Source organism: Anopheles coluzzii, chromosome 3, assembly GCF_943734685.1.
Source record: "Anopheles coluzzii chromosome 3, AcolN3, whole genome shotgun sequence".
Taxonomy (NCBI): Eukaryota; Metazoa; Arthropoda; class Insecta; order Diptera; family Culicidae; genus Anopheles; species Anopheles coluzzii.
This window is the reverse complement of record NC_064671.1, coordinates 80,446,343-80,467,132: the sequence shown is the minus strand read 5'-3', so window position 1 is coordinate 80,467,132 and position 20,790 is coordinate 80,446,343. Positions and strand designations below refer to the sequence as shown.

Genomic DNA, 20,790 nt, shown 5'->3' with positions numbered 1-20,790 from the left:
GAGCAAATTGACATTTCACGACTTGACATAACAATACTGGGGGCTCCGGTATTAAAATCGGGGAGGGCTGGAGGGGGGTATAGAAAATTGTATGCGATTTGACATAACAATTCTCAATGATGGCGCCCGGAAAACGCGCTAACAATTCACCTCCTTAATAAACACACCTTGGGTTTGACGTCCGTTGAAGTGACAGTGTGTTGAACGGCAGAGTGACCAGAAATATCTATTTATCAGTATTCCTACCGATTTATTGAAGTACAGGTGTCCCCCGAGATACGACTGTATTTGGGACCGAAAAAATGTCACAAAGCAAGGCGTAAGTCGAAAAAGTCGTATGTCGAATATCTATGAATATAAAGTTTATAACCGAAGTTGAAGAGTTGGAATCTATGATATCGTGTATTTTATTTAAAATAATGTTCGATAATGTAATAATTATATTTTAAAAACCGTACACAATATAGATATTCAAGATAGGGTAGATTTGGAATCTTTCGAAATGTGTGTATAACGGTTATCAGCCCAGATATTCAAAAAAAATACACCAATTTCTTGCAAATGACAACTTTTAACTGTCAAAATCAAAATCGTCGTATCTGCGAATCGTCGTAACTCGAGGGGGTCGTAACTCGGGGGACGCCTGTATTGAACCCACCTTGACTCCGATCTGGTGGATTCGGGTCGACCCGCCCATCACTACTCCATATAAAGATATTGAAATCACTAGCGACTTAAAGAAGAAGTTTAACAGTGACAACTAACCCGCCGCTCTAGCACCAATCGAACAAGACATCGAACATGAAAAATGTATGGGATTTGAAATCTTCGATGTCGTGTTCGATTGGTGCTAGAGCGCAGGGTAAGGCAACGCTTTTTCGCATGCGATTTTATCGGACGGCGTGTCAAATTTTTATATGAAATATGACAGATAACGTCGGACGTGCGATTTTGTCGTGCGACGTTATCTATCAAATCCCATATAAAAATTTGACAGGCCGTCCGATAAAATTGCATGCGAAAATACGTTGCCACGGCCCTAAAAGCGACTGTGTGGAGCCTCAAAAAACGATCTCGCCACAACTCAGAAGAAAACGTGCATCTCAATCCTTCGCTAGCTTAGAATCCCTAGTATAATTTTCTTGCGTTTAAAATTTCACAACCTACCCAAAAATACCGAAAAAATCTGAACCGTCTAAAGCTACCGTTAAAATTTTGTTGCTCCTACCAAAAACCGCCAAAATAATCTGGCCACACTGGTCGAACGAAGTTCGCTCGCACAGTGGTCGGTTGGTTTGAATTTCAAATCGATTTTCCATACAAATAGGATTTTCTTAACAATTTTAGAGCTTTTAATAATTGCTTTCACAGCATTCTTTACATTCAACTTCGTTTTATTGGTGTGAAAGCTGTTTGCTTAATAAATAAAGTAAAAAAAACGGCTTGCAACCGTTGATCGATGAAACGGCTACATCGAGTTCGTGTCTTTCGTCGACACAGTGTCGACACCATGCGTTTATGTGTGTATGTGTAAACAGCGCTTCATATGTGTCTATCCCGTCGCCGTGAGATCAACACAGACTGCACAATTCTTTCCATTTCCTGCTAAAAACTGCCACAAAAAAACCCCGCAAAACTGTGTCCCAGCGCGGGTAGCGTGTAAGCTGTTCGTGTGAGTGTTTTTAACTGTGCACTGTGCCCGAAAGTCGTACCCAGCGGGACGCCGCGGTCAGTGCGATGGAGTACTACGCCATTTTCATACCAAACAACACATCCAACTTTGGTAAGTATGCGCGCAGCCGACCGTTTGGTTTCAAAACCCCTAAAGGTCTAAATGACTTTCCTTTCTGCGCTGGCCACCGTAGCCATCAAAAGCTTTTACAACGACAAGGCGGAAGCGCTGGCCGCCCTGAAGGTGCACAAAGATGCCCGGATGAAGTCGTTCCCGTCGAGCGAGGAGGCCGTATACTTCTACCTGCATGGGCCCGCGGACGGCGGGGGCAGCACTGGAGGAGGCGGTGGAGCTGCTGCTGCTAGCCTTGGTAAGAAGGATGGAAACAGTTTTTTATATTTGCATTTAATTTAATCAAACTCTCGTCGTTGAATTACAATTTTATTTATTTTACTTCCCCCAACCCCTCTCGCCTGTCCCTTGTCCCCGTGACAGTGCCTCCCGGAAGCCCGATACCGTCGGCCGAACGGAAGGTACCGAAATCGCCCTTCATCGCACCGTCCAGCCAGAAGCTGGTCGCGTTTCGCAAACTGATCGAAGCAAACAACGTCGAGGAGGTGCGGGCGACGATACAGCAAAACCCGCGCTACCTGATCAGCTCCGGCGATACGCCAACCATCCTAAAGGAGGGTCCCCGCTACAACGCACTACACATTACCGCGATCGAGGGTCGGGGTGAAATCTGCCGCCTCATACTGCAGACGATCGAAAGCGCCACGTACATCGAGCTGCTGCACGGGCAGCGCTCCGCCTCGACCGACGAGGTCACTGCCATTCTGCTCGACCTGTACCTGAACACGCCGGACAAGTGCCGGAACGAGACGCCATTGCACTTCGCGGCCAAGCTCGGGTGGGTGGAGGTGGTGCGCGAGCTGATCGCGTTCCCCCAGTGCCAGGTGAAGCCGAACGCGGACGGGCTGTACCCGCGCGACATCATCTGCAGCCGGGCGCGGCCGGCCAACAACACGCCCGAGGTGCGGGCAGCGATCGATGCGCTGCTGAGGGAGAACTTCTTCGTGCCGGTGATACGGGCGGAGGACAACACGCTGCCACCGGTCGTGGGGGAACCGTTCTCGCCGACCGAGCTGCCCAAGCTGGAAGGGGCTGGGCCCAGGGACAAGCTGGGCGCCCGGCGGGAAATAAAAGCGTACGCCGGCCCGATGGATCACGACAAGGCGCAGCGGTTCTGCAAGCGGTGGAAGACACCGCCGAGGCTGAAGGTGTTGGGGAGCGCCGCGGCGAAGGTGCAGAGCGACGGGAAGCTGTCGGAGCTGCGGCAATGCTCGACGCCGATCAAGGGTGGCACCGCCCGCCGGCTGCTCTTTGCCAATCGCTCGTTCGATGGAAGGCTGGAAGAGGTGACCGCAACCGGAGTGGATGGTGAGCAGGTGGAGGAGGAGGAGGAGGAAGAGGAGGAGGAGCAGCGCAACAACAATAATCACAGCCTGGTGGAAGCGAGCCTGGACGAAAGTTTGGTGCAGCCGGTGGAGAAGCTCCTGCCGGACGATAACGGCAATCACCTGCGCCTGTCGGTACCGTACACCCCGAACCGGCTGTTCTTCTCCTACCGCACCAACCACCTCGCCAACGCCAGCTTCGACACGAACGGCTCGTACTGCGACAGCGAGCCGGACGAGGGCAACTTTAGCTACGTGTGCGAGGAAACGCAAACCCTGTACGGGAAGGCGAACGTGACGGAGTCGCCATCGTTCAAGGAGCGCTCGATACGGCTGGCCGATCCGGCCAAGGGCCTGGAAACGGTGGGCCGCATGCTGGCGGAAAAGGAGCAGGTCGGCTGGAAGGAGCACTGGAGCTTTCTCGGCACGTTCTGCAACATGGCGGAGGAGGCGGGCCTGACGCTGCTGGACCACTATCTGGCGCAGCGAAAGCAGCAGCTGGAAGGCGCCAGCCGGCAGCCAGAGCCCATCGTCCCGCCCGGCGACACCGTGGAGGAAGTGCCGGCGGTGCAGCGAGGCGGAGCGGGAGACCGTTCCTTCAACGACGAGCTGAACATGATCTGCGAATCGACGGAAAAGATGACGCTCAATATGGCGGGCGATGGGGAGCTGCACCGGACCGCCGTCTCGAACCCGTACCGCTGTCTGCTAAACTCGCTGCACGTGTTCGGCACCCGGCTGGTGAACAATGTGGCCAAAGCGACTGCCAAACCCGGCGACTGCACTGCCGCTGAAATGTTCCAGGCCGAGATACGCAAGGTGGAAAAGCTGCTGGAAAACTATCGCAACGATGGGGCCTTCCGGGTGGTTGACTTTTCCAAAGTGCACTCCCTGTTCGCCTACCTGATCGTGGCGAACGTCCCGCACAACCGGACCGGTGAGGAGCTGGCCAGCATATGGCGTCCACTGCTGCAAACAAACGGGTCGCTGCACGACGCAGCCAAATGTGTCGGCACGTTCTTGGTACAGTATTCTAGCCTCGCTGCAACAATAACGCCCCTCGACTTTGCCGGCCAATCGGGATGGAGCGAGAACGAACACATTCTAGCGTGCGGGTGCCGTACCGGTGCGACCACCATCCACGCCGGCACCGGCGGCCCTCCGGGCATAATGGAGCGAATGAACAAACGGCGCGAAAAGCGTGCGATTCGGACCACTTCGGCGTCGGAACCGGCACCAGCGCCGGTTGTTGTTGACTTCCACACGTACCGTAGCGGTGGTGGCAAGGAGCCGCTCCAGCTGAACGGGTCGAAGGACGAGGAAGAGCTGTACTACAGCTGCAGCGATTCCGAGAACGAGCAGGAAGAGGATGCGTTCTTTACGCCACCGTCAAGCCCGAAAGCGCTGCGCAAGGATCGCAACGGCAACAACAGCAGCGGCCACCACGAGACGACGGATGGTTTGCTGAACGGGGCGCTACACACCGACGAAGGAGCACAACTGAACGGTTCGATGGATACGAGCCCGGTGGTGGAGGAGCGGCAGGAGCAACAGCAGAAGCAACGCTATACCGCATTCATTTCCGAAACGATGCCAACCAAGCAGGACTTTGACGTGTGGAACGTGCTGAAAATGGTCGAGATCGATCCGCAGACGCATCCGCACGTGCACGCCTGGAAGTGTGCGATGGTGGAGTACGGTTCCTAGGGGCGGGGGCGCGCGATCATCCTGCGGGATTGTGTCTCGAACGATTGTGTCTCGAATCTCGAATAAAACAGGTAGCGAACAGCTGGTTTGGAAAATTGTCAGACGAAAGCATGAAATGCTTAAGAGAGAAGATAAAAAAAGGATTAATGTTTGTTATTGGCAGTTGGTGGGCTTTGGTTTTGTATTGCGTAAAGGGTCTACAAAGGACACGTGGAGGGATAACCTACGAACTGTAACAATATAATTGTCATGCTGGCGCACGTCAGGTTTTTCATGTAGAGGAGTTGTTGTTTTTTTTACAAAATGTTTTTATGCGATCAAGTTTTTTTTTATTGAAAGGATTGAGGGAGTTTTTTTCATTCGAGGTTCTGAGCAGGGCAGGAAACAATCAGCACGCACATGACTGTACTCAATTAAAATTAAAGTAATTTATTAAGACTACGCCATACTTATCTTTGATTTCGGGTGACATGTGACCATAGAAAGATATTATGGAATAGATCGCTTGGGGTCTTACGATTCCTATTCGCTGCATGCCTTTGCATCCGTTTTTGTTTTTGTTAATCTGCGTTTCAAAGCGGTGGTCCCGTGGTACAGTCGTCTACTCGAACGACTCAATAACATGCCCGTCATGGGTTCAAGTCTAGAATGGACCACGTTCACCTCCGTTGCAAGGACTGATTTTAATCGGCTGCGTGGTAATGAACTCACTCTCCAAAGCCTGTATTAGGCCGGCGGCATGTGGTATGTCCGCGTAGGACGTTACGCCAAATAAAGGAAGCACTCCATTCATTGATAATGGTCAGCAGTTAGAGAGTCCTGTCTAGTGATGGGGAAATTTTAAGTTTTCGTCGGAATCGATTCCAGCTAGCTCCGAAGTTGTCTAGAAACGATTCCGGATAGTAGATCCGAGAGGAATTGAATCCGATTCCGGATAGTAGAGTAGGAATTGGTTCTAGAATCGGCTCCAGAATCGGTTCCGAAATCAGAATCTGTTCCGGAATCGGAATTGGCTTCGAAATCGGAGTCGGTGTTTGGGTCGAATGGCTGATGCGACGTATTGATAGCCGCAAAGAATCCAAATTTATTTGTGAACTATCCATTCTCATGGAGATTCTCGGAATGATTTCGTCTCTGAAACTTTTTCAATTCAATTCAAGAAATAATTCTCATTGCGAAGCTAATTCCAATTCTGGAGCAAATTCCGATTTCGTTTCCGGAACTAATTGCGATTCTCATGTCGATTCTGATTCCAGGGGCAATTCCGAACCCGAATTGATTCCGGATTTGGAGTGGACTCCGGTATCGGCTTTGGAGTCAACTCCGTGATTGGCTCTAGTATCGAAATCGTTTCCAGCATTAGAATTAGCATTAGGGTAGGTACAATTATGCGCTCTCACCCCTAGTCCTGTCCGTATCATCAGCGTAGGCCAAGGTCTGGGAGATACCTCCCCGAGAGTTCGGTGACTTGCATAAACGGAGCAAATTTTGTTGGAGCTCGTGAACAGACAAATAGGAAAGGAGTAGCCTTGGAACCATGTCAGCACATCGCACTTAATTGTAACAGGACCACTTTGGAGCATGAAAAGAAAAGAAAATAGGAATGTAAAAACTGGTAATTTGAAATTTGCACAAAAACAGCGCTTTGTTTACCTTTTTATCTCTCTCGAACGAAACGTCAAAATCAGCCCAGCTGTGGAACAGAAACCAAAACAGAAAGGGGCTGATTAATCAGCTGAATGGTTTCCTCGTATCGTTGCTGATTTTGCTGCTAGAGTGGTTAACTAAGTTCCTTCCTATTCCTTTTCCCAAAAATGGCGAGCGGTGGTGTGGAACCCAATATAAGCAAATATTTCGCCAATGATCCACCGAGCTGTTTCGATAGTTTGACCGCCGGCGAAGGTACGTACCTATGAAAACAGCATAACAAGGAGACTGAGCGCTGCTAATTGTGTTTTTACTGCTTTCTACTTCTGTTGCAGAAGGTCTCTCGCAGGGAGCAGTGGCGGAAGCGTACCTGTCCTACGACTACCTCGCCAGCAGCTCGATGGACCTGCAATCCCAACCCAACATTCCGGACGGCGTGCGCGATCTGTGGCAGCCGCCCAGACGGACGGCACCGGGCGGCCTGCCACCCGCCAACCTAACCATGCCCGGCGTAAGCGTTGCGACCGATCTGACCGATCCGGTGCAGGACGCGGTCGGGTTGCTGGTCGACGCGAGCGAGGCACAGCAGCGCAAGCTGCTCCTCCCGGACAACGTAACGCAGGACGAGAGGGGATTGCGCGAGCTGATAGAGAACGGGTGCTTCCGGTCGGCAGTGAACCTGACCGCCCGGTTGCTCACGATCAAGCAGCAGGGGTTCGGGCACGCCGGGCATCCGGTGAAGCACAGCCCCAACTCGCTGCAGCTCTGGTTCACCCGGCTGGCGCTGCTGGTAAAGCTTGGCCAGTACGAGATAGCGCGCGTCGAGGCGGAACCGTTCGGTGCACTGACCAATCCGGACGTGTTTTACGAGTTCTACCATCCGGACATGCACGCCGACCGGAAGGGCTCGATGGCACCGTTCTCCTTCCGGCTGCTGCTTGCCGAGCTGCCCGTCTATCTCGGTGCGCCACGTGTCGCGCTCGATCGGCTGACCGATCTGCTGGCGGTGGTGCATCAAATCCGCTGCTACTTCGAGCGAACTGCCGGCCTGCCGAACGGTGCCGTGCCCCATGCGCAGGAAGCGTTCGGCTTTTGGACCGCGCGCGAAACGCGCGTCCTACATTCCATCGTGAACTGTGCGCTGGCGGTGAAAGATTACGGGCTGGTCGAGCAGCTCATGGAACGGCTGGCCGGGGCAGCGGCCAACCCGCAGAAGCGCATACTCCTGTCTGCCTGGGGCCGGATGCGGCTGCAGTGTGGCGATATGGCGGGTGCGGAGAAGAAGTTTGCCGAAGCTCGACGGCTCAAGGAGGAGTAAGCAGATGACGGTTTTCTTTTTCGAAATTTGTTTTGCGCGCTATCGTACGCCACTCACACAAGTGCTTTCAATTTCTTTCGTTTTTGTCACAGGCAAGCCTCCGAGGTGCCGGATCTGATCGACCGGGGGCTGCTGGCCGTCGCCCAGAACGATTTCCAGAGTGCATTTGAGCTGTTCCAGAAGGCGTCGGCGGCCGCGCCCTCCAACACGATGCTGTACAACAACATGGGCGTGTGTTTGCTGTACTCGGGCAAGCTGAAGGACGCGATCAAGCTGTACGAGGGCGCAATCGAGCGCAACACCAAGGCATGTCTGAACGAGTCGCTGCTCGTGAACCTGTCCACGCTGTACGAGCTGGAGTCGAACCATGCGAAGGAGAAGAAGATTAAGCTGCTGAAGCTGGTCAATCGGCACCGGGCCGACCTGACGGTAGGGCTGGACGTTTGTCTCAAGCTGCAGACGACTGTGTAGGCGGGCGGAGAGGGCTAAGTGATGCAGAGGATAAAGACAATTATATTTATGTTTTGTAGGCAGCCGTAGTGACGCAATATGGAACTGTTCTTTTTAGGTTTAAATATTAATTTTAAAAGGCTTCAAAAGGTATTTGGTTCGTAAGTAGACAAGGTAGAAATCCAGCTAATGCAATTAAGATTGATCATGTGAAGGGAATGGAAAGGAAGAAAACACATCTGTGCTTATAAAGTATTCATAATAAAGAAAAAGGACTAAAAATAAGGAACGCCAACGCTCTCGAGTGAAGCGAAAGACAACTCCTTCTCGAAGGACAATCGAAGACTCCGCTCGTTACATCTGGCGTGGCATGACCCCTCGAAATGACCTGTTGATTAGTAAACAATCAGGATATCGACGGGGACACTCTTGTGAAACTGCTTTAAATCTTGTACTGGCGAGGTGGAAGGTGTTGATGGATCGAAAGGATTCGATAGTTGCCGTTTTCTTGGATCTAAAACGAGCATTTGAGACTATATCAAGACCGTTATTGCTGCAGACCTTAAGGCGTTTTGGTATTGTGGGGAAAGAGCTCAATTGGTTCGAAAATTATTTAAAAGACAGAACTCAGAGAACAGTTTTTGGTAACTCTATATCAGAGCCTATAGAAAATACCCTTGGAGTTCCGCAAGGAAGTGTTCTTGGACCAATTTTGTTTATAATGTATATCAATGACATGAAACAGGTTTTGAAGTCTTGTGAGATCAATCTTTTTGCCGATGATACTGTTTTGTTTATCTCGCACAAAGACATCAAGCAAGCAGAGTCTCTGATTAATTTCGATTTAAACGCTCTGGATGGTTGGCTTAGGTACAAAAAGCTAGCATTAAACGTTAAGAAGACTAGTTACATGGTAATGACTGCTGGTGTATTAGACAGTCCCCCATCCATCGTGATAAATAAGGAACCAATCGAAAGAGTCCGTCAGGTTAAATATCTGGGGGTTATTTTAGACGACAGATTGAAGTTCAACACTCACATAGACTGGGTCATCGCTAAAGTGGCATCAAAGTGTGGGGTTATTAGTAGGCTGGCAAAAGATCTCGATTTTTTTGGGATAGTTAACCTCTATAAGTCACTGATTTCACCAGATTTTGATTTTTGCTCGTCGATTCTGTTTCTTGGCAATAAGGGACAAATTAAAAGGCTTCAGAGATTGCAAAATCGTATTATGCGGTTAGCTTTAGGGTGTGGCCGACGTACGTCGTCTTTTGTTATGCTAGATATTCTTCAGTGGATGTCTGTAGAGCAGAGGATTGTGTATCAAACCATGACCTTTATATTTAAACTTTTGGGGGGCCTTTTGCCAGGGTATTTAGGGGAACTCATTGTTCGAGGATCTGATGTTCATCGGCACTGTACACGCAGAGCAAATGAGCCGAGGGTTCCCAACTTAATTTCACATGGTGCCAGAAACTCTTTGTTTTTCAAGGGGATTCAATTGTACAACAGATTACCCGGAGAAATCAAGAATGCGAGTAACTTGCCAGACTTCAAACGTAGGTGTGCGGCATATGTCAAACAAACTGTGTAATGTCATATTTGTGTAGAAGTCCTATGTCACTATGTTATGTACAACTGCACTTGTCATCATGAGCTTGATGATGATGATAAGATTTTTCTTGATATATGAAATCAAATTAGAAAAAAATATATAAGAAAGAGACAACATAAGTTTGAGACACGCGCGCGTACAAGTGGACAATCGGATTTTGTTTGGGAGAGGTTGCTGTCTGCATGTCTGGGAGGTCACAGCGAGATTCACTCATTGATGATTGTAAGTGGCCAATTCCAGATACATTAGGTTCTCCTGCATCGGAAGGTAGTGCCCTGGTGCCATCGTTGGTACCAGCGGAACTGGCCATATGCATGTTGCAGTGTGCCCTGATAATTTCCAATACATTAGGTTCTGCTGCTTCGGAAGGTAGTGCCCTGGAGCCGGTGTGGCACCAGTGGAACTGGCCATATGCATGTCGCAGTTATGTCCTGATGTGTTCGATGGAGTTGACCCGTTTTTTCTTGATGAAACTACGTCGGTCGTCTTGGGTGTGTGTATGACTTGGTGATTTCTTTTGAATGACGTCCGATGCCACCACTTGCTCGTAAATTTTTATTTTATTCAAAAAACTACCTTAGAGTAATATTATCGTAAAGATACTTCCGTCCTTCTCAAACCTGTGTTGGGGTAAGAGGTGGGACTTATCATCATCATCATGACCGAACATTTTTCATAAATGTCGGTAATATTTGGCTCAAATGGTTTTCCTACATTTTGGAGCAAAGGAGTGGCCTTCCCAGGGTTCTTGATTGTTCGGAGTCATTCGGTTTCGTCTGGAGTCGCCCGGTGTCGTCCAGAGTCGACCTCTGAAACAAAGGCCTGTTATCGAAATGAAAGATAAAAAAACATAACGAAATGAAATGCCTGGGGCCGATTCCAAAGTTTTATCCGGAGCCAATTCGGGAGATGACTCCAGAGCCGATTCCGAAGTCGGCTTGGGAATCAATTCCGGGATCGAAATCAGCTTCGGAATCGGATTCGGCTCCAGAATCGGAATCGACCTTGGAATCACAATTTGCTCCGGAAACGGAATTTGAATTAACTCCAGAAACGGAATTAGCTCCGGAATGAGAATCAGTTCTTGAATTGAAGAAAAAAGTTTCAGAAGCGAAATCATTGGAAATCATCATTCAGACCGGGAATCTCCTTGAGAAAGGATTACAACTAAATTTGGATTCTTTGTGGTTACAATATGTAGTAGCATTATTGAACCTAACCGCCTATTCTTATGGATATGCCGAAACCGACTCCGATTCAAAGCCGATTTTGATATCGGAGTCAATTCCGATTCCGGAGCCGATTTCGATTCCGGTATCGATTCCGAAGCCAATTCCGGATCCAATTCCGATGTTGGAACCAATTCCGTAGCCAATTCCGATGTCGGAACCAATTCCGGATCCGATTCAGCAAACCGATTCCAGACCTACTATCCGGAATCGATTCCAGAAAACTTCGGAGCTTGTCGGAATCGAATCTGACGCAAATTTATTTTTCCCATCACTACGTGGAAACTACACTCAAGGTATTTTTTGTAAAAAAAATCGCAAATTACTTTAAAAAATCATTGTAACTTCGTTTTTTAATATCTATGTGGTAAATACTCATTTTTTGCTGTTTCTATATTTTTAAAAATATTTTTTTATCACCAAAAAGTTACATTCAAATGGCGAACCGCGTGACCGAAAGGATGAACCACTGTTCCTCCAGTTTGGATTTTGTCGCTGCAAACAGCAATTTTGTTGTGTGATTTCGTTTGCTAAAAATTATTTAAAAATGTGTGGAAAATCGAGCCTCAAAACAGCCGCAGTGTTAAACTAAGTTGCAAATGAAAATTACCGAAAATAACGGCCACGGTGTTGCTTCCAAACTCCAGTCAAACGACACACCATCCCCTCCCCTGCGCGGCGTTTGACATCAAACGTCAGTGCTGGAGTGGGGGAGAGGGCAGCGGCAGCAGCGCAAGGAAGAAGTTTAGCTCGAACCGAACGCATCAAACAACAGCTTATTTCATCTCAACAATCCCTGGAATCACCATGGCGGCCGCGGACGTTGCAGTGATGAAGGTAAATTTCGTGACCGGGGGGACAATGCTACCTCCTTATTGTCTATTGTTTCACAATTGTGTGCGTGCGTGTGTGTGTGAGTGTTTGTGAGCCAAAAAGTGTGAACCCAACAGTGCTTCTCGGCAGGGTGGTCGCCCTGGAAAGGGTGCGTCCTCCAGCAGCAGCAGCAGTGCACTGATTCATCAGCATAAATCATAACAATCGTACCAGAGGCCGGAAGTCGGCAAAAAAAAGTGTTCGTGAGAATATGTGAAAATGTTGCGAGGGATAGAGAGCGGACCATGGGGTGGCACGTTCGGTCTGGTGGTTCAGTGGACGGATTTCAGTGGAGTTGTAGAACAAAGCAAAAAACTGCCCCTCTGCATGTCCAGAAAGACCCTCTGAGGGGAAGAATAAACATGACTGTTTTTTTTTGGGTTTTCCATGAGTGCGTGTGTGTGGGGCGGTGCGGATGATTGGTGTTCTGCGTGGTTATATGCTGTGTGGCCCAAGAGCTGCATAAGAAATAACAAACTTTGTTGCAGCAAAGTGTACACAAGAAAGTAAAAGAAGTTCTCCAAAGTAAGAAAACAAAAAACGGAACAACACGAAGGAACATATTTTATTGAATTTTGGATAGCTCACACACAAAGAGAGCGTTTGAGGGAGTTATTGAGCTGCTTTTTTGTCTGAGGAGATTTTCTCCCTCACTAACGGAGACACAAAAGCGATGCCAAAATCCCGCAACCTGAATCTTGCCGGAAGCGTGAGTCTTGCGACAAACACGCACCAACACATACACACAGGCACATGCCACAGTACAAACAGAGCAGAACGTGGTGCAGCACCAGGCATCGAAGCGCATCCAAGAATGCTGTGGCGGGCTGTGCAATATGAAACGAATGCGTTGTTTATGCGTCACCCGGCATTGAAGGAAGGAAGGAACAGGGAGGTCGTCGGTCGTCGGTCGTCGGTCGGCTGCTATCCGGAGAACTGGCGCGTCCTTCGCGTTTTACTGCCTGTGCACTTGAGAAGGTTTCAGCTAGCGATGTGCTCTTAGGAGCGCACCCACGACTCCGATCCAACTCCGGCTATTCTTAGTCCGATTCCGACTCCGGCAAAATCTGAACCTCTAGTTTTGCGCGGAATTGGAGTCGTCCGAAGTCGTCCGGAGTTGCCGGGAGTTGTCTGGAGTCTTACGGAGTCGTCCGGAGTCGTCCGGAGTCGTCCGGAGTCGTCCGAAGTCGTTCGGAATCGTTCGGAATCGTCCAGAGCCGTCCGGAGTCGCCTGGAGTTATTTGAAGTCCGAGTCGTCCGGAAAAATCAAAAGTCATAGGAAAACAACCACAAGCTGTAAACGAAAGACGAGACACAGAAAAGGAGAATGGACCCTGAATCTCTCTCCTAAAAAACAGATGGTTAAAACTCTGATTATGGATCCGTATGACGGAAAACATAAGATAATATATCCCATCAAACCTATTAAATAGAACAAGAAGCTCCAGGCAGTACCCAAACAAAGCTGCGGCGCATTCTTTTACACCTACCGGCTATTTACCTTCCCCTGTAACACCGCACTGCTAGCAATGAGGAAAATGTGTAGGGAAATTACTATCGCCAATGGAAATAGTGGTGCTGTGGTGTGAGGAGTACCACCACCGCCATAATAGACGCGTTACCGCACACAGCACACAGTTAGCGTACGAATTCGGCACACACTTTCTAATTCCGGGTGGTGCCGTTTGGCCCGCTCTCGAGGGTCTGGCCGCTGGCCGTTACACGACTCAACATAGGAAGAGGCTTTTCTTTGAAGAGAGAGAGAGAGAGAAAAAAAGATAAATAAGCAATCCAATGCTGCGCGTAGCGCCTACGTTCATATGCTGGCGTACGTACGCAACGGCAGCGCGTGTTGTTGCTGGGAAAAACGCATAAACAGAAGTCGGAATCGAATGCGAACGGGCAATGAAAATCGATCCGGCGGGCTTTGCTCTTACGCCCTATACGGTGGAAACGATCGCTGCTTGGAAGTGATCCAGTACAGCCAATGCTTGGCGTTGAAGTGTGATTAATGCGTTGATGCCGCCGTCGGCCTAGGCGGCTTTTCAAATGACGCATTAATTTGTTTAGTGGATTAAGCTGGAATAAGGCATCTTTTAGCGACTTTAGAGTGTGTGTTTTTGGGGAAAAAGTTTGACTCAACATTTTACAAACACTTTTGCGTAGCTTTAAATGATTTTTGGTAGTCTGAGGAAGAACCCTAAAGTCGATAATTAGAATATCTAACAGGGTCGTTTGAATTACATGCTAATTTTAAAATTTTCAAAACTTCCTAAACTTAACGGACAACTTTGCCTGATAATAAGTGATTGTAATTTTTATCAAAATCAATCAAGTGGTAATGGAAAGTATAAACTGACCGCAACATGCCATCCGGTCCCAATTTTAAATCATTTAGCAGCCATTCATTTTGATAGATTGATTGAAGGGAGCTGCCTTTAATCAAAAACCCCGTCGATCGATTGGTAGAAAATGCATTGCTTTTTAGAGCCATTAGGGACAACGATTTCACTGCCAAACCAAAAAATCGATCAGAAATGCTTTCTCCCGGCAAGCGACAAACAAAAGGCGCTCAGTGCTTAAACTTTTTCCTACAAAATCAAACCAAACAAATCAATTGTCTGTCGAGTAAAGTAGGTGACATCGGAAGAACAACAATGTCAAGCGTCTAGAATAGGGAATAGGGCCACCCCTATCCCGAAACGGGTCGGTCCACTTTCTCACCCGTCGAAAGGGGAGAAAGTGCTCCAGCCAATACTTGTAACGTTTTGGGTAGGCATTGAATTCTATTACGGTGCAACAAACCTGCAACAAACTCCCCGGCTGGCTGCATGAGTAATGAGGCCTTGAAAAACTTTTTCTCGCGCCATCACTCAACAAACCCCCGCGGCGGATTGTACAATAAATAAATTAACCGATTGTTAGAAAATAGGTGGCCATATCTCTTTCCCCTCGGGCGAACTGCGCGGGAGGTCAACTTTCCGGAATTGCCCCACATTTTAAACGGTTGAGCTGTGTTTGCTGTTGCTTTACTGTTCGATAAAACGCATCTGCACACGCGGGTGCTTTTCTCGATCGTTTCCTTATCGTTTTACAATCCTGCCTCTTGCCAAGTGAGGTGGTGAAATATATTGACCGGTAGAAAGGGATGGCGCCATGTGGCGTAAAAACATAAAACACTCAACCACACATTCTCTTTGGACCGCTTCGTTAGGAGTGTGGCCAAAAAAAAAAGCTCACTATTTCATTTCAGTCACGGAAATTAACAAATCACGTACTCTGCTACAACACACTCTTTCCAGCCTTTGTGTTGTGTTCACAGTTCGCTAAGACAGTGGCGGGCGCGTTTCGTTTGGATGCCTCCTCCTCACCGGGGGTGGTGGGTGGTTTATGGGTGACCCGATTGTCTAGCTTCCCGGCCACGCGGGTCGATGACGACCGTCGCCCTGACCCAAACGCAGCGTTGTGGATTGTTGTTTGGAGTACATTAATTTTCATTTATCATTTGTCGCTTGTGCGAAGAAAATTGGGTGGCCGAGACGCATGAAATATTGATGGGTGACGAGGCATGGCATCGTCTTGCTGTTTGTATTGCTGTGTTGGCGCTTCTTTTGCAGCATTCATTGGATGCACTGCGGGGCCAAGTGTAGCGAAGCGTTACTCTTTACTTCGTCCACTTTGTGCGGATGAAACTGAAACCGTGGAGGCTGGTAGTGGTGGGGGTGATGGCAAGATGTTCAAGGCGCATGGTTAATTTAATCTCCGTAACATCGTTTCGTTTCTCGCCAAATGGCCAAACCGTGACGTACGGTTAATGTTTTGCTTGTTTTGCTCGGTTTGTCTGTGATGCGATTGCAAAATGGGCTTGTTGAGGCTGAGGAAAAGCAAGGCGATGATGAAATGGATGATCCACTATCATGATGATGCGATATATGCAGGTTTTTAAAAAATGAAATCCAATCAGGAAACTGCATTCCTTCGCACAGTGAAAGGATTATACAATTGATCTGACAGTAAAGTGTGGATAGCAAGGGATGTTACATACGGCTGCTTAATCTTTGCGTTATTGTGTAGAGGTATGGCATTTAATTTGAAATGGTCATTGGTCCTATTGTGTGACACAGGGGGCAGCGATAAGAGCAGCCTTCTTCGCATTCTTATGGCACGGTAACGATCTGTTAAAGCCAGGACATTTTTTGCGCAATGATCTACACGATCATGACGGTCTATACAGACCTTCGAGACTTATGGATAGTACCACGCAGCCGGATATTCAGTATTTGCTACGCGGGACGGTCCATATGAGGCTTGATGGACATGTTGTTAAGTTGACATAGACTTAATCATGGCATGGATAGTTAAGTCCTTCAGGACAGTCCAGATGATAACTACGTGTAATAGCAATCGATTTCAATGGAATATGTCCTGTACCAATTTACAGCGATTCTATTGATGATCTAGTGATTAACACAATTAGGCACCAAGTCATGTTCATCTGTGAAATATTGGATGAAATCGTAGATTCTGGTTTGAGTTCGTTACAGGGTTTTCCGAGTCTATTTCCAATGTCTACAACATTTTTCATTGCTTGTGAGTTGTTCTGGATTGAGTTTTTGACAGTTCTTTGTGATGCGGTGAATGGAAATCATGTGTAAGAATTGAAATTTTATTATGATGCAAATAGACCATTTGACAGCCGTTGAAAAACATCTTGAAGGCGATGAATAACGATGTACACATTCGAAAGAGACCTGGAAAATCTTGTATACTTCTCTAGGTCTAATTTACAAAACTTAACTTTAAGATAAGAAGTTTTTACTTTGGGATTTGCTATCCTCGACGATCTTGAAGTTCACCAATTTAAAAATAAAAAATAGGATACTATTGAATTTACTGGGGCATCTGATTGCCTTCAACTAGGTTCAACGCTAGGTCTTTCCACCTTCATATCTTCTGGATCGGCTTATGCATGATGGTGGTACACCTTGACTTATATCTCGCATTCAAAGATGAGATAGACACATTGACGTTGTGTTGTGGGCATGATCACTTTGAGACTAAGTTACACTAAAGTTAGTTAATTGGAGTGTTGTTGATAAGAATGAAGAAGAGTGTTTTTAGTTTGGAACTAGATTGATCTATTTTTGTGTGATCCCATCTACATGGGTTTGAATATTTATTCTGATATTATTATTTATAAATATAAGTGTAGTGACAATGTCTCCGATGAGCACTTTTAAGAGAGTACATCATTTGACATTACTTGCTTGCTTCCATTCCAGAACGATCTTACTCGTACGCTGAAGCAATCGGGACACGTCGGATTCGACAGCCTGCCCGACCAGCTGGTCAGCAAGAGCGTCCAGAATGGGTTCGTGTTTAACATTATGTGCATCGGTGAGACGGGCCTGGGCAAATCGACGCTGATGGACTCGCTGTTCAACACGAATTTCGAATCGCAACCCAGTCCTCACACGCTCCCCTGCGTAAAGCTGAAGGCCCACACGTACGAGCTGCAGGAGAGCATGGTTCGGCTGAAGGTGAGAATCGAGCGAGATCTGTAGAAATGGATGTAAGTAAAATTTGTGTGTCTTTTCTCCCTTTTTTCTTCCCCTCTCCAGCTGACGATCTGCGACACGGTTGGTTACGGCGACCAGATCAATAAGGACGATTCCTTCAAGTCGGTAGTCGACTATATTGATCAGCAGTTCGAGGCGTACCTGCAGGAGGAGCTCAAGATCAAGCGCTCCTTGTCGACGTACCACGACAGCCGCACGCACATCTGTCTGTACTTCATCTGCCCGACCGGCCATGGGCTGAAGTCGCTCGATCTGGTCTGCATGAAGATGCTCGACTCGAAGGTGAACATAATTCCGATAATCGCCAAGGCGGACACGATCTCGAAGACGGAGCTGGCCAAGTTTAAGGCGAAGATTAACGAGGAGTTGCGCGCGAACGGCGTCCAGATCTACCAGTTCCCGACCGACGACGAATCGGTGGCGGAGGTAAACACCACCATGAACTCGCACATCCCGTTTGCTGTCGTGGGCAGTACGGACTTTGTGCGCGTCGGCAACAAGACGGTGCGGGCCCGCCAGTACCCGTGGGGTACGGTGCAGGTGGAGAACGAAGCGCACTGCGACTTTGTAAAGCTGCGCGAAATGCTTATCCGCACCAACATGGAGGATATGCGCGAGAAGACGCACACGCGCCACTACGAGCTGTACCGGCAGAAGCGGCTGGAGGAGATGGGCTTCACCGATGTGGACAGCGATAACAAGCCGGTCTCGTTCCAGCAAACGTTCGAGGCGAAGCGTAGCAACCATTTGGCCGAGCTGCAGGCGAAGGAGGACGAGGTGCGTCAGATGTTTGTGGTGCGCGTCAAGGAGAAGGAGGCGGAGTTGAAGGAGAGCGAAAAGGAGGTACGTTGGTGTTTCAACGGAAACTTTGCTTTTGTTTGTGATAGATAATTAATTTCATTTCCTTTCCTTCCTAGCTCCATGCCAAATTCGACAAGCTGAAGAAGGACCATGCCGAGGAGAAGCGCAAGCTGGAGGAGTCGCGCAAAAAGCTGGAGGAAGAGTTCGTCGAGTTTAACCGGCGCAAGTCGCAGATGACGGCACACCACACGCTGACGCTGGGCAAGAGCAAAAAGAAATGAACGAGCTAAAGAGGGGCGCTTCTGGTGGTGGTTGTGGGGAGAGCGCCTTCCAGTGAATTTCCCTTTTTTGCCGTTGATTCTCATTGCGTGTGCTTTTGCTCTATTATCTCTCTATGGTTGCAGGACTGAAAAGGCTTGCTTTCAACAATCCCGAGGAAGAGGTTTTTTTTGTTTCTATAATGCAAAAAGCGCAATTTTGATTCACTTTTTCCACCATCTTTCTCATGTGTATTAACTTCAAACAATATTTTTTAGGCTTGAAAGTATTTCGTAAAGTTAACTGATTTCATTAAACCCGTTTTCGTTACAACCGAAGCAGAGTAGACAAGCTTTTGCGTAGGAAAGTAAGGAAAACTATCAAACCAAAACAAAGAAGAAACCGAAACAAACGTGCAAAGTTTTTACTAGCAACAATACAACAAAACGAAGCAAAACAAAAGTGTAATGTTAAGAACATTGAACATGTAAAATCTTCAGAAAGGAAATCGTTTTAAACTGAACAAGGAGTAGAGAACGCATAGCCAAAACTAGTATTGCAGTAGGACAAGCGAAACGGAGGATAACAAAGGGTTAGAAGATTTTCTTTTAGCAAAAAGGATTTAGGAAAACGATTTATTCTTGGCAAAGATGCTTCACGTACAAACTATGGCTTTCTCGTAGTAGCTGCACTGGTTAATAGATAGAGTTTTACCTGCTCAACCAAAAAAAGAAGCAAAAAAGAGATTAACGAAGGAAGAACAAAATTCACCTAACATAAAAAAGTAGCGCGATATCAATTTTAGTTGAAGCAAAAGGTTCCGACCGACGAAACCAGCCACAAGCCAGTCTCACGTTGAAAATGAACGGTTACAGCACGGAAAATCCGATATAAACAGGGTGAGGATTAGGCAATCGACAATCATGTTTGTCCCCGCTTTTAACGTGTCTGCCGTTCGGTGAAACTGTGTCCATTTGTGCGTTCGTAATTATAAAAATGCTTGAAACAAAAGCCAAACCCGTTCCACATTCTTTATCGGTTCGATCAAATGCAACCGTTATAAATTGGTCTACTCATCGCTTTATTTTAAAATCAAAAGCACACGAAAAGCAAGCAAGAATTACAGAAAAAGTTAAGAGTAAAACATATAAGTGGAGCAAACGAGAAAGAAGCGACCAAATTTTATTTACTTATGTTTCGGTTTTGATTGACAATGCTTAACCGCAAAATTGCCGACAGCGTTTTTATCCGGAGGCTACGTGTCACAACCACGTCTGTCTATGTGTGCCGCGTTTGCGTTGTGCAAAGCTCATCTTGATTAAATGTAATACTATACCGCCTAAAATACACACAGAGTCTGTATGACGTTAGAAATAAGGAAAGCAGGTGTCGTACGTTTTACATCTTTACTACTGGAAGGAAAGAAAATGCATTGGTTCTATTCGTTTTCCCCATCTGAAACACTTTCAAGCGACGCGTTTCCTAATTTAAATTGTATTAAAGATGGGAACGTAAGTAATCAAATGTAACGGAAAATGACTCGTTAATTTGCAATCAGTTACTAGTTACTGTAACTAGATAAAAGTAGCTGATAGAAGGCTTGATTTGCAGTGAACGGTTACAAGTAACTAGTAAATATTTACGAGTAATTAATGATTTTTAACCAGTCATTGTTCCTGGAAGTTCAGATAAGTAATTAATTGAAAGTCGCCTAGACAACATAACTGGATATAATAATTATATTATGTTTATTATTATGGAGACTAAAACTTAGGATGTAGAAAATATTGAGAAAAACTAGTTATGATTGTATTACATGTTGATGATATTAGAATAGGTAACACAAACTCAATTTTAAACTAAATTTTGAATCGCAAATTCGTTCTACCCGTGAAGAAATGGAAATTAGTGTGATTGTTTAAAATTGATGTTCCAATATAAATATTCTCGAATCGATCATTGGGTAAAACCGATTCCAATTTTACTGATTGCAATCTACAAAATCTAACACTAGACGTAACCCAAAAGAAAATAGTTTATAAAAACTACTCTACGAATGGGCATTATTTTTAGTGAATTTGAAAACAATAGTAACATGGACAAATGGTAGAAATATTGCGATATTCTACTGTAATTTTTGTTGCTTCATGATTTTAAGAAAAATATTTTTTTATTTATACCAGA

The 20,790-nt window shown here is 46.9% G+C and overlaps 3 protein-coding genes and 1 long non-coding RNA gene across 4 annotated transcripts; 3 read left to right on the top strand and 1 right to left on the bottom strand.

Annotated features, from left to right (window-relative positions):
• The first annotated feature begins 1,519 nt into the window (after positions 1–1,519).
• Positions 1,520–5,114, top strand: LOC120957876 (ankyrin repeat and LEM domain-containing protein 2 homolog). Its single transcript, XM_040380297.2, has 3 exons — positions 1,520–1,783; positions 1,866–2,042; positions 2,168–5,114. The coding sequence occupies exons 1-3, from the start codon at positions 1,738–1,740 to the stop codon at positions 4,834–4,836; spliced, it is 2,892 nt and encodes a 963-aa protein (XP_040236231.2). The 5' UTR covers positions 1,520–1,737; the 3' UTR covers positions 4,837–5,114.
• A 126-nt stretch (positions 5,115–5,240) lies between these two features.
• LOC125907196 (uncharacterized) lies at positions 5,241–6,839 on the bottom strand. The gene is made up of 4 exons (XR_007452510.1): positions 6,747–6,839; positions 6,490–6,529; positions 6,237–6,408; positions 5,241–5,659 (listed from the first exon to the last, which is right to left on the bottom strand). It is a non-coding gene; the product is annotated as an uncharacterized LOC125907196 (long non-coding RNA).
• LOC120958449 (trafficking protein particle complex subunit 12) lies at positions 6,509–8,546 on the top strand. The gene is made up of 3 exons (XM_040381281.2): positions 6,509–6,738; positions 6,819–7,797; positions 7,894–8,546. The coding sequence occupies exons 1-3, from the start codon at positions 6,651–6,653 to the stop codon at positions 8,270–8,272; spliced, it is 1,446 nt and encodes a 481-aa protein (XP_040237215.2). The 5' UTR covers positions 6,509–6,650; the 3' UTR covers positions 8,273–8,546.
• A 3,254-nt stretch (positions 8,547–11,800) lies between these two features.
• On the top strand, positions 11,801–19,988 carry LOC120957219 (septin-2). The gene is made up of 4 exons (XM_040379297.2): positions 11,801–11,932; positions 17,251–17,508; positions 17,590–18,390; positions 18,465–19,988. Exons 1-4 carry the CDS (start codon positions 11,903–11,905, stop codon positions 18,627–18,629), a joined length of 1,254 nt encoding a protein of 417 aa, XP_040235231.1. The 5' UTR covers positions 11,801–11,902; the 3' UTR covers positions 18,630–19,988.
• The last annotated feature ends 802 nt before the right edge of the window (positions 19,989–20,790 follow it).